The sequence below is a fragment of the Armigeres subalbatus genome, unplaced genomic scaffold, assembly GCF_024139115.2.
Source record: "Armigeres subalbatus isolate Guangzhou_Male unplaced genomic scaffold, GZ_Asu_2 Contig569, whole genome shotgun sequence".
NCBI classification, from domain to species: Eukaryota; Metazoa; Arthropoda; class Insecta; order Diptera; family Culicidae; genus Armigeres; species Armigeres subalbatus.
This window is the reverse complement of record NW_026943335.1, coordinates 63314-77666: the sequence shown is the minus strand read 5'-3', so window position 1 is coordinate 77666 and position 14353 is coordinate 63314. Positions and strand designations below refer to the sequence as shown.

The following is a 14353-nucleotide window of genomic DNA, read 5'->3' as shown; positions in this document are numbered from 1 at the left end:
ACTTCATCACTGGTCATCAATCAACTTAATTATCTGTGGGGTCGTTCAAAAATGATGTCACAGGTTTTAGGGGGGAAGGGGGTCTAAGATTTTGTGATAGTACATGTACTAGGTATACAAAAAAGTTTGATAGAGGTGGGGGCAGGGCTGGCATACTCCTCAGAGTAGTCCAAATTTGCGTGTCTTTCGAATAGAGGTACTAAACTATAGAGGACGCTTGTCGCTGTCGTCACTGGCGAAACATATTTTGCTGGCGAGGATAGGGCACTAAATGTCAACAAAGGAAAAATCAGTACGTTTTGACAGATAGGTACCCAACATGTTTGGGGACAATAACAAAGGGAACCGCAGCGACAATCGTCCTCTATAGTTTATTACCTCTATTGTCTTTCGCACTCCTCAAAAAGACCGGAGAGAGTGTGTTTCGATTATCGCTCATTTTTTCTCTTCCTCAACGCAGTGAGGTCTCTTTGTGTTTTTACTCTGCAGCGAATGCATTTGTCAGACACGAAGAGTTGAGGATAAATGTTGAAATAAACACACCGTGTTCCTCAATGAGTTTTGATATAACGGTGAATCGAACAGAATGAAAGTATACATTGCTAAAGTTTAACGTAGCTGTTGATACTTTTTATGCGTAATAAGATGTTTTTGTTTTTGCTTGCTTTTAGGATGTCTGTGGGCAAAACTATTCAGAATCCTTTGTATTACCAACACTGGCGGAGCCAGCTATTGTTATTTGGTGGGGCACCGCTTGGTGCAAGAATAATAGCCCTTGAGAACAATGGCGTGATTGCATCGTGTGGTGCCCCATCTCTGTCTCCGCCAGTGATTACCAACATTGTTACGCCACACCTGTCGCTTTAAAATGTGTTACTGACAATTTCTAAATACAATTTCCGTCAGGTAATCTCAGGTAATGAAACCGAAACGAAAACAGAAAACATGGAACTTATATAAAGTTCCATTATTTCATTTCAGTGCTATATTTTTTCTTGATGCACTATGCCCAAAATACTCCTGCTCTGATAACTGTGTGTTTGCCGTCGAAATCAGGGCTGACAATCGTCATCGTCATAGCACGAAATGCCACAGTAGCGTCGAGTTGCATTGTCTTCATTGCTACTCTACACATCGTCAATGACGCGCACGACGTTAGCTTTCGTCGTGTAACCAAATCGTCATGACGACATCGAAGAACGAAGACTTCATACCGTTATTCTTCAAGCGGCAGCTGCCATGCGAAGATTTTTATTAATTCTTTGTAATAATGAATTCGAAGCAACGTATGAAAGCGTTATGAATGTTATCGATACATTTATGTTACCAAATTTCCTACTATTCGTTTATTTGAGACGCTATTATGTTTTTAACCAGTCCGTCTATAATGACGTGCAATCAATAATTGTGTGAAGAAGTGACGACGAAAATCGTCATAACTTTTGGCTGCGCGACTATCGTCGTGGTACGCATGCGGTGCGAAGAAAACGAATAGGTGTTGCGTCGTGCAATGTTATGACGAAGACTCATTTTTTTCGCTTTCTTCATACGACGAGAATGACTATTGTCAGCCCTGGTCGAAATATTAATTCACCCTTATTATTTGAATGTCACCTTAGGTGAACGACCCCTAACCGCTTTTATTTAAATTGCTTCTAGAATTATTGAGATGCGTTTTCAATATTTCACCGTTTGCTTTCCCGTGCAATTCCTTTCAAATATTATATTTTGACTTCTTCTTCTTCTTTATGTTACCCTTATTTGCCATTGTTTTAATTTTTAGCATGGATCGCTAAACTCCATTGAAACACCGCCGAAATATGTTTGTGTTCCAAAATATTTCTGCGAGCATCATGGAAAACAATATCATTTGGATGAATATTGCACCAAGTGGCACAACTTTGTGTTGGCCCAACTCTCACCAGAATAATTCTCTCACTCTTCGTCTTCGTCCTCACTCATCGTGTTGGCTTTGTTACACGATGAGGATCAGCGTTACTCTCTGTGGTGTGTATTAAAATCTCCTCATTGTGCACCATGTGTGAGGAAATGCCAGCTCTGGGTGGGGGAGGGGGTCTAGAAATCCCAAAAAGAAGTGGACGTCATATTTGAATCGCCCCTATCCAGCAGAGTGATTCAAATTATGACTTTTTCGCTCCCCTATGCTTAATCAATGATATTTGCTATTTTAATAACTTCCTAAATTTTTAGCTAGTTTGCTTGTAACTTGACTGAACACGAGCAGTTTGGAGTTTGTATTAAAATTAATATGAAACCAGTAACTTTTGTAGAAAACCGTTCTGCAGCGTTGCCTATTAAGTTCTAAAATTATATGAATACATTGGCAAGATAGAAAATTCGGCACGGAAACCGATCGTTTTTGTTGCGAAACTATATTCAATTTAATACGTAGAAGAATAACATCAATATCAATAATGAGTAATTTTGTTTTCTTTATAGCTTTACTTACAAAATTCAAAACGCTTCGCAACAACAACTGACTTTCAGTTTATAAAGTGTTCTATGAAGTCGACGCGTTGATTATATTCAATTAGTTCATGAGCTACCTAACGGAACAGACTTTCACATAAGTAGCGATTCCCATAGTAACTTCTATACTAACTTCAAATGAGGCGTGCACATTCAAATTACATCCAAATTAGCTCAATATTTATTGAATTAAACACGTAGGCAATGTAGTAAATCAACCATTGATCGGAAACTGTACACACCTGTAGAGGGGAATTATATTCATTTTGTGAAGGTCAGTAGCTCTACAGTGTATGTCTAGCCGAAGCTAGACAGAAATACCGATTACTACAACTGCACTATTTTAATCGTTTCCTGGAATACAACTATTACATGATGCCGCCGAAGAGGACCACGACGAAGAAGGAGCAACCACTGCGATCGTTGCAGACTCAACTCAACTCATATCTGTATATGTTTGAGGACATTCTCAAGTTTTCTCAGTCCATGAATGAGCAAACCACAGCAATTCAGGTGTCGATTAGGGTTGATAAATTGGAGGAGTTATGGGAAACGATTAGTGAGGCTATAGTGGCTGTAGAATCGCATGATAATTACAGTAAAGAAGAAGATGAATCTGGTAAAATTAGGGCATCGTTTGTGCAGCGATATTTTTCGGTCAAGACGCAATGTATGGAGAAGGCTAGTGGCTGGAAGAAGCCACATTGAACCAGTCACTTGGTTTGGATACGTCACAGTCGCAGCCTACGTTGGAACATGTTCGCCTTCAGCAAATCCAGCTACAAACCTTCAGTGGTAATATCGACGAGTGGCTGAGTTTCCGGGATTTGTACACCTCGTTGATCCACTGGAAGGCCGATCTCCCGGACGTCGAGAAATTCCATTATTTGAAGGGAAGTCCTATAGGTGAAGCCAAGGCTCTCATAGATCCGTTGTCCATCACTAAGGTGAACTATCAGGTGGCCTTGACGAAACGGTACAACGACAGCAAGCTGCTTAGACGTCGGCAAGTCCAAGCTTTGTCCAAACTACCAGTGTTGGCTGAGGAGTCAGCCTCGGAGTGGACATCAGGCTTCCGAGTGTTTCTCTCACCTCGTTTGCAGGAAATGCAAGGCGAAGCATCATACTATGATTTGTTTCCGATCGGTCAAGGCCGATGTAGCTGAGGGTAGCCCACCGCAGTCACCGGCACAGGCTAAATCAAATATCCCAAGCACGGCGCATCGAGATCCCAGTCCAAGTACCTCCGCAGTTCGAGAATCTATCTCATCCAATACGGCGTTCCAACGTTCTTCGTCAGTACTGCTAGCAACAGCAGTGGTTTTAGTGGAAGATGATACCGGAATCAGTTTTCCTGCACGGGCCTTGTTGGACTCTGGGTCCGAATGCAACTTCATGACCGAGAAGTTGTGCCAACGTTTAAACATCCAGCGAAGGCGTTCGGATGTATCCGTCCTGGGTATAGGACAGTCCAATACGCGGATCAAACACAAAGCTATGGCAACGATCAAATCACGAGTTTCTGAGTTTTCTCGTGAAATGGAATTCTCGCTCAACTTTTCAAAAGGACCTAAGTAACATTTTTTTCATGAATTAATTTGAATAGCGCATTCAACAGAAAAACATGAAAGCTTTTGATTGCAGTACTCAAATTAATTCATGAAAAAAATGTTACTTGGGACCTTTTGAAAAGTTAAGCGAGAATTCCTCGTTCTACCAGAGGTTACGGCAGATCTTCCAACCACATCCAGAGGGCATGCTGGGAGATTCCACGAGGCATGTATAAACTTTATTCTTTATTCTTTATTATTTCTTAATTCAACGGACTAGTATTAGTCTAATTGAATAATTCTAATTCTAAAAAAATAAACTTCACAAATTTGGCACTGGTAGTATCCAAGGGCGTAGCCAGAGGGGGGCTGAGGGGGGCCGTCGCCTCCCCTAAATTGTGGAAAGATTGAACGGGTACTGAAATGAATTCCCTCAAACATGTGCACTTTACGATCCAATCATATAGAGATATAGGTGGTTGAAATTCAAAAGATTCCCAAAACTTATTAGGGCATCCAGGGTCTATAATATATGAAAGTTCAAAACAACTCGAAACATTTCGGGCTCAAGAATTCTAGAAGCTCATGGGAACTTCTAAATTCATCCGGAAAGTTATCCACAAATTCCTCTGAAAATCGTTCAAAAATCCTTCTCATGTAATTGTTATTCCTCCTTATCTAGAAACCCCTCACTATTTTTTTTTAGGAAATTCACGAGGAAATTCCTTGAAGATTTCTTTTCTTCTCTCCAAGTTTTACTTCTAGATATTTCTTCGGCTATTCTCTCTCAAGGAAGAATCCGGCATTTCCTTCAGGAATGCATTCGAGAGTTCCGTCAAGAATACATACGGAATTTCTTCCCAAAATTCTACCAGAAGTTTCTTCAAAAATTTATGACGGAAATCCTCCGATTTAGCTCCATAATTTCACTTGTAAATCTAGAAGAAATTCTTTCGGAAATTCTTCAGAATATCCTTCAAGAAATCTTCTAGAAGTATCTTCATGAATTTCTCCTGGAATTCGTCCAAGTATTTCCCCAGAAATTCTTACAGGTATTTTTTCGGGAGTTTCTCCAGGTACTTCTCCAAGAATTCCTTCATTTTACGCGGAAGTGTACTAGAATTCCTTCCGGACTTCACTCGGAATTTACTCGGATATCTGCCAAGAGTTCTTCCAGAAATTTCTTCGGAACAATCCACAGGGATTTTCTTCAGCAATTCATCTGGGAATACTTTCAGGATTTCATCTGGAAATTTCTGCATTAATTCCTACTGGTATTTTTCTTGGAATTCCTTCAGATATTTTCTCGGAAATTCCTTGAGGAACTTCTCTAAGAGTTAATTCAGGACTTCCATGTGGGAATTCCTCCGGAAGTGCTTGTGGGAGTTCCTCCGGGAGTTCTTCTAGGAGTTTTTCCAAGAAATTCTCCGGTAATTCTCACAGGGAATTCCTGGACGATATTTAGCAGCAATTTCACGGGAAATGGGATTTCGGAAGTTCCTTCAAAAATATTTTTTCTCTTCCTCTAGGGTATTCCACCGGATGTTCCTCTGAAGTTCCACCAGTAGTTCCTTCGGGAATTCAATCAGGCTTTCTTCCAGGAATTCATTTAGCATTTCTTTAGGCATTTATCTACAAATTCCTACATTTATCTACAAGTTCCTCGGAGAATTTCTCTGGGAGTTCTTACGGGAATTCCTCCGGGAGGTTCTTTTATGAATTCTTCCAGGAGTTCCTCCTGGAATTCTTACAGAAGTTCCTTTGGGAGTTCATCCCAGAATTCTTACGAGAATTCCTCCAGGATTTCCTCCGGAAATTCTTCCTGCAGTTCTTTAATAAATTCCTCCAGAAGTTCCACCGGCAGTTCCTCCGAGAATTCCTCTGATAATTTCTCCGGAAATTCCTATAGAAAATCCCCCGGGAGTTCCTCCGGAAATTACTCTGGGAGTTCCTCCCGGAGTTCCTTTTCAGAGAATCACTCGGAGAAACTGCCGGTGAAACTCCCGGAGGAATTCCCGAAGGAACTGCCGGAGGAGCTCCCGTAAGAACTCCCGGAGGAATTTCAGGAGGAACTCCTAGAAGATTTCCTAGAGGACCTCCCGGATGAGCTGCCAGAGAAACTATCGGAAGAACTTCGGGAGGAATCCAGCTTAATTTCTGAAGAAAGCCTAAATGATTTCCTGAAAAAAAGCCTGAATAATTTCCTGGAATAGCTTCTGGTGGAACTCCCGGAGGAATTTCCGGAGAAACTCCCGGATGAATTGCTGGTGGAATTCCCGGAGGAACTCTCGAAGGAATTTTCTGGAAGAATTTCTGAAGAAACTCCCGGGAGAATTTTCAAAGGAACCCCGGGGAAACTACCAGAAGCATTCTCGGAAACAAGAGAATTCATCTTATAGACAAATCTCGTCTAGCTGAAACCTTTGTTGGGGTTTGTAGCTGGAATTCATCATCATCAGAGGACGTCCCGGAGCACGAAATTATTTGAATTATTGCAGGGAATTCTGCAGAACTTTCGTGAAGATTTTCTTGGAGTAAATAATGGTGGAATTTTCGGATCAATTCCCTGCAAAATTTATGGTGGAATTCCCAAAGACACTGCCGAAGAAGTTACTGGAGGCATTCCTAAAGAATCCCTGATAGAATTTCGGATAGAATGCCAGGAGCAATTGTCGAAGGAATTCCTGGAGAAAGCTTGCATATTGAATTTTCTGCCTATTTTATAATAAATATTATTTCAGAGTGGATTTGTTTAGAAATTCAGATGAATGGTTCTAGTTTTCTTAAACTTATGGAAGAATGCAGGATTTTTATAATAATTGTTATAGCCGATTTAATATTCTTTCTGAATACGTTAATATTTTTTTCACTTTATTTAAAAATATCTGATGAGCAATAAATCACGCATTTTTAAATCCATTATTGTTTTAATCATTATTGTGTGTTTTTATAAAACTACTATAAAACTACGATTTAGAAGACCAAAAAAGTTGGGGGGCCCCTTCTTGAAATCCTGGCCACGCCTATGGTAGTATCTAACATCACTAAACAGTTAAAATTACTCACAGCTTCAAAACACAACATAAAATTAGACGCTAGCTTTTCATTAAATATAATAAGAAAAACCCTGATTAATCCACCTAGCGGTGATGGTGCCTTTCTCGGCATTATAAAAATAGTATTTTGGTCATTACTCTTGATCCCATAGTCCGATCTGGGCAGTTTTCAATAGGAAACAATGGTAGAGTATCCTGCGTCTGCAACTTGTTGCGAGTAAATCGGTTGAGGATAAGTGCCTGAAAAATGAGTGACATTTTTTTACTAAATTTGTCTATAAAACCCAGAATAATGCACCTAGCGGTGATGGCGCCTTTCTCGCGCAAAAAGGTAATAAATGTAGCCTTTACGCTTTCACCTCAATGATGCACAAGAAAGGCAAAAAAGTTACACCGTCTAATGTTATGATAGAAAATTTACACAGATGGCGCTGCCAAAAGTTTCTCGAATTTCCTATGTTCGAATTTTGACTTTCGGACAATTGCATAGTACTATGAAACTGAACGAAGAACATACTTACGCCTAAATGCGTGCAACACGAGCATCTTTATAGTACGATGAAACTCTTAATGGGAAGCCACGGATAAAATATTCATAGATGCAAGGCATATTTCATAACACATTATTGTTCTATGTGACTATGTCTCATCACTATTTTTATATTATCTATTTTTTGCAATTTGAAATTATTATGAAATTCAATAGTGATCAACGGCGTTTTAGTCTCTGTCGGATGCAACTTGTTGCAAGAAAATCGGTTAAGAGTTTCTATGTAAAAATTTGGCTAATGTTTTTTATGGCATTTTGTGCACACACACACGCACACATACACACACACACACGCACACACGGACAGACAGACATTTGTTCAGCTCATCGAGCTGAGTCGAATGGTATATAATACTATGGGTCTCCGGGACTTCTATCAAAAGTTCGAATTTCTAGTGAAATGATAGCCTTTCGGTACAACTTAGTTGTACGAGAAAGGCAAAAAGTGGTATTTTGGCCATAACTTCCGAGCCCATAGTCCGATCTGACCAATTTTCAATAGGAAACAATGGTAGAGTATCCTGCGTCGAATGCAACTTGTTGTGAGTAAATCGGTTAAGGATAAGTGCCTAAAAAATGAGTGACATTTTTTTACTCAATTTTTCTATAAAAAAAGTGGTATTTTGGCCATAACTTCCAAGACCATAGTCCGATCTGACCAATTTTTAATAGGAAACAATGGTAGAGTATCCTGCGTCGAATGCAACTTGTTGCGAGTAAATCGGTTGAGGGTAAGTACCTGAAAAATGAGTGACATTTTTTTTTTGGGCGGGTGCGCACAGACACACACACATACACACACACACACACACACACACACACACACACACACACACATACACACAGACATCACCTCAATTCGTCGAGCTGAGTCGATCGGTATATAACACTATGGGTCTCCGGGGCTTCTATAAAAGTTTGTTTTGAGCGATCATATAGCCTTTACCGTATACTTAGTATACGAGAAAGGCAAAAATGGTATAATTTTCGATCCCATAGTCCGATATGGCCAATTTTCAATAGGAAACAACGGGACAGGATTCTACGTCGAATGCAACTTGTTGTGAGCAAATCAATTAAGGATATGTGCCCGAAAAATGAGTGACATTTCTTACGCGATTTTTTCGAATGAATTTGTATTTTGACCATAACTCTCGATCCCATAGTCCGATCTGGCCAATTTCAAATAGGAAACAATGAGACAGGATTCTGCGTCGAATGCAACTTGTTGCGAGCAAATCGGTTGAGGATAAGTGCCCGAAAAATGAGTGACATTTTTTACGCGATTTTTTCATATGAATTTGTATTTTGGCCATAACTTTCGATCCCATTGTTAGATCTGGCCAATTCCAAATAGGAAATAATGTGACAGGATTCTGCGTCGAATGCAACTTGTTGCGAGCAAATCGGTTGAGGATAAGTGCCCGAAAAATGAGTGACATATTTTACGCGATTTTTTCGTATGAATTTGTATTTTGGCCATAACTTTCGATACCATAGTCCGATCTGCCCAATTTCAAATAGGAATCAATGGGACAGGATTTTGCGTCGAATGCAACTTGTTGCGAGCAAATCGGTTGAGGATAAGTGCCCGAAAAATGAGTGACATTTCTTACGCGATTTTTTCGAATGAATTTGTATTTTGGCCATAACTCTCGATCCTATAGTCCGATCTGGCCAATTTCAAATAGGAAACAATGAGACAGGATTCTGCGTCGAATGCAACTTGTTGCGAGCAAATCGGTTGAGGATAAGTGCCCGAAAAATGAGTGACATTTTTTACGCGATTTTTTCGTATGAATTTGTATTTTGGCCATAACTTTCGATCCCATAGTTCGATCTGGCCAATTTCAAATAGGAAACAATGGGACAGGATTCTGCGTCGAATGCAACTTGTTGCAAGCAAATCGGATGAGGATAAGTGCCTGAAAAATGAGTGACATTTTTTGAGTAGTTTTGCGCACACACACACACACACACACACACACACACACACACACACACACACACACACACACACACACACACACACACACACACACACACACACACACACACACACACACACACACACACACACACACAAACACACACACACACACACACACACACACACACACACACACACACACACACACACACACACACACACACACACACACACACACACACACACACACACACACACACACACACACACACACACACACACACACACACACACACACACACACACACACACACACACACACACACACACACACACACACACACACACACACACACACACACACACACACACACACACACACACACACACACACACACACACACACACACACACACACACACACACACACACAGACATCACCTCAATTCGTCGAACTGAGTCGATTGGTATATAACACTATGGGTCTCCGGGCCTTCTATAAAAAGTTTGTTTTTGGAGCGATCATATAGCCTTTACCGTATACTTAGTATACGAGAAAGGCAAAACAACAATATAAGTGATCGATACAAAAATATGGCAAATTATCTATCATCTGGTTTCCAGGTACATTGTCTCTGCCTAAACTCACGAGATTTAACATTTCTTGGCCACGTAGACGGCATCATAGCAATTGATTTCCATTTCCGATTTAATACAATTTTGAATGAGATATAATCTAGAGAGCTGGTATCGACCCATCGCGGTACTAATTTCCTAATACTTTTGCATTCAGTATCACAGGCACCCAGGCATCTATATACCATCACTTGAACGTCGTCTTCAAAGACACTGCTGTCGATATTTGTAAGCAACAATGCGAAACTATCATTCGCACTATTTGATACTCTCGCAGAATCATCCAGAGCTGTTTGATCTGATGAACCAGATGTAAACGATCACTACAAACGATTTGATTTGGAGTAGAGTGTTTCATAACAGTATCCAAGCTGCATTCTCCATTCGAAAAGAGCATAGACATTATTGAATCAACTGTTGCCTTGAGCTCAATAATGTCATCATGAAGTACGCATTTCGGACCCACAGATTTTTGAACGTTTGCGGTTGATACGTTTCACTCATTTTTCTCATTCCTCCACTGTACGAACTCATCAAAACAATCATCACACAACCAAAAGCTGTTTCTGTACGGCGGCGACACAGCAGCAAGTTGTTCTTTGTTTAACCCAACACAAGTAGCGTGGTAAACTTCGGCGCACGTTCCATTACCATAGATGTGAGGCTGTTCTTTCGTTATGACGGGATGGTGGCACTTTTTGCAATCCATAGCGATCTTGAAGCAACTATATTTTCTAGTTTTCACACGATACGACGGTCAGATAGAGGTGTTGAGATATTGAAATCACGAGTTTCAACTAAAATCGTTTTTTTTTTGCGATTTCATATTACAAAATCAACAAAAATACAAGTCAGACTGAAAAGCAAAATAATAGTCGACCGATCAGCACAACACAGCACACATATCCACATATCGTAGCTGGCAGATCCAGTATTTTTCAATTCCAAGGCAGTAGACTTGGTCCTCGGAATCCAGCATTTCTTCGCGTTCTTCAAGACCGGCAATGAAGTGGATCTGGCGAACGGTCTTCCCACGTCAACGGAATCAGTATTCGGCTGTTGTTTCACCGTGTTGTGCAATAATAATACGAGTTTTCAAACCCCATCCGATCGGAAGAAAACCCACCAAACCGTTACCCAACGGTAGCTCTAAGAAAGGAAAATACATACAGTCCACCCGAATTCCACCCGCTGAGGGAGAACTATTCCGAGGTTCAACACATACTGTAGGGAAATTAAACATATGATGTTAAGTCCTGTTACTACATTTGACAGATAATGGCAGCTATGAACATAATTTTCTCAAATTAATTTATAAATATCACAATATGTAAAAACTGTGTTTCTGTAATGATCTTCTAGTCGGGATGCGGGTCCTACTTTGTCATCTTGCCTAAAACCATCAATCTAAACTACCGACGACCTGTGAAATCTGGTCGAAAGCAGCTCTGTTGAACGACTGGACGAATTCTATATGTTCTGATCCGCTCGTGAAGTTTAGCCATGCAGCTGGAAAATTTGATTAGCCGAATAGTATTAGATGTTAGGCTTCGGGATCCAAATGAATATGACTTTCCGCCAGAAATCAATTTCCGGAAAAATTCACCACTGCGCAAGAGTGGGCAAGATATTTTTCACCAATCCGGAAGGACGTTTTCACGGACTATCGAATTTGACCAGAGATCGCCCCGGATGACGTCGCTGTTGTACCCATCTGGTCTGGGGGAGCCTTTACTGTTTTGCAAAAAAAAACTATGGGCTTTCATTCAGTCACCGCTTTCGCCATTTGTCATAGAGGGTAGCTGGAAGCTCTTGCTTTATATTTTTGCCAGTTTTTAGGCTGCTTTTTTGGGACCTCCGTAAGCCCGTCCAATCTCTGAAGGACTACCGGGTGTGCGGGCTAATTTCGCCGAACGAGCTATCCGTTTATCGACGAGGAAAGAGGCAAAGTCATGGCCTGCCATTCACTAGTCAATGTTGGCAACCGAACCGTTATACGGATGATATTCGTATATCTGACATCAATGCACGCTGGATGTGGATTGCCCAATTTCTAATATATTTCATCCTCACATTACCCTTCTTCTCTCACTAAAAAGAGAAAAAAAAAACATTGTCCGCATTTTTTTTAAATTACAGCCAAGTCTAATTTTACAATCCAGAATCCAATATCCGTACTCAATTCTCATATTTAAAATCATCCTAATTCAAAATTGAATTCAAATATTCCAATACTACGTTTAACACGATTGTCCAATCCGATACTCAAATCCAGTATATGAACCTGAAATGCAAATCTAATACTCCTATTTTATGAACACAGTTTTAATCCCAGGTCAACATTGGAACGTTTTCATAATGGAATACCATATTATACGGATGATATTTGCATATCTGCAAAGAAGTGGATTGCCCAATTTCTAATATATTTCATCCTCACACCGCTGTTGCCACATATAATGTTTATCGTTCACCACTTTAGTTGTCGTTCTGCTGAGTGATATTCTCGCCACGATTTTTTTTCGCGATTGCTTGGCCTACAATTCTGGTTTCATTCGATTAATACATGAGATTATAAAGTAAACTAACTGTTTTGCTAACGTGTTCGCCTTTTGTGAACGAAATTAGACTGATCCTGTGTGATAATTCCGAGTGTCAAAACCTTAAAAGAAAAAGTCTTATACCGTGGACCCCCGATAATTTGAACGGTACCTCATTCAAATTAACGGGGTTCATTTTTAATTTGAACTTCTGGTTACTCTATTTGCATCAGAAAAACTGGTTCCTGGCTGCTCTCTTTGCTGGTTTGTTTTGATTCTGCATTCCGTTTCACAATGTTCCATTTATCTTTTCTTGATTCCACGTGTTAAATGACGTTTGAACCATTTTTAATTTGAACGATGTTCAAACGAACGGGGATCAAATTAAAAAGTGTTCAGATTAAAGGCGGTCATATTACCGGGGGTCCACGGTAGTCACTTCGAACCTCAAATGCAGGACGCTTATTTCATCTTTCCCAATCGTAGTTGTTATTGTTATTTATTAATCACACGTAAGTCTGTCAGTTTTCTTTACATCAGGTTAAGGAAGTAGTAGTCCGCAACAATGATTTATTCGTCAAACTCAAGCTGTTGTCCGGAAGGTTTCAAATTCGTCAATAAAATCTCCGGTGTCTAATAGAACATCATCAAAACCAGTTGTACTACCTTCAAAATTTCGTATCAGCCGCTGGGTACGCACGTGATGTTTAATTTCGTGATGAGCTATGTGCGTATACATAACAAAATAATATTTCAATTTTCGGCAGCGCATTAATATCCTGATGAAGGCTTCCATAATATCATTGCCTTTCTTGCTGCACCAGGACCAGTCAGTAGTAGTTGTCTTCGCAAGAGGTCACGTTTGCCCTCCCATCCAGACAAGGATGGCATCGGAGGTGATGGACGGTTTGTGGAGTTACCCCACCCGGGACGCGAAATGTCAATCCAAAGCGCATGGGCTGCCTACCCATCATGTCCCGAGAATGCTCATTGCTCATGTCTGAGCTTTCACGGAGCCCGAAACCCCAGGGCTACCGCCGGGTGGACAGTTTATTGGTGAAAGATGGATGGTGCGAATGTGTAATTATGCGTAATTGTTATCACCGGTCAGGCAGCGTGCAAACTTTCGGCCGATCGATCGATCTTCGCCGGGCGTGGAAGGACACCCGAAGAGAAAGAGCATAAAGTTCGAAGAAAGTTGACCACGCATGCATAAACGAGTGTGTAATTAAGTCGAGTAGTTCAGGTTTTTCTTCATCTTTCGGGAGTTGGTTTAAAACATGAACAACCATTTCTCTCTTGTTAAAAATTATAGTAATTAAGTTTCTCGAATATTAAGACCTCGTCACTGTTTGCACTGAAAGCAGATTTCAAATGAAATAATTTCTTTTTTAGAGCAAAATTCATCGATTCGCTGACACCGGATCGTCGGATTAGATCCTGATCGATCAATTTGCGTCATAAATAGCTCAAAATATGTGAACTCGCAGATCAAACGTACCGGATTGATCGGACCGGAAATAGCCGACCATTCGCACCCTGTAATTTCCGAAATGTATCCTAGGAAGCGATCGATCTTGTTTCGATGAATGAGCACTGCC

General features: G+C 40.5%; 1 protein-coding gene across 1 annotated transcript; it reads right to left on the bottom strand.

Annotated features, from left to right (window-relative positions):
- Positions 1-10178: 10178 nt before the first annotated feature.
- On the bottom strand, positions 10179-10921 carry LOC134204421 (uncharacterized). Its single transcript, XM_062679243.1, has 3 exons — positions 10844-10921; positions 10540-10672; positions 10179-10501 (listed from the first exon to the last, which is right to left on the bottom strand). Exons 1-3 carry the CDS (start codon positions 10919-10921, stop codon positions 10179-10181), a joined length of 534 nt encoding a protein of 177 aa, XP_062535227.1.
- Positions 10922-14353: the final 3432 nt, after the last annotated feature.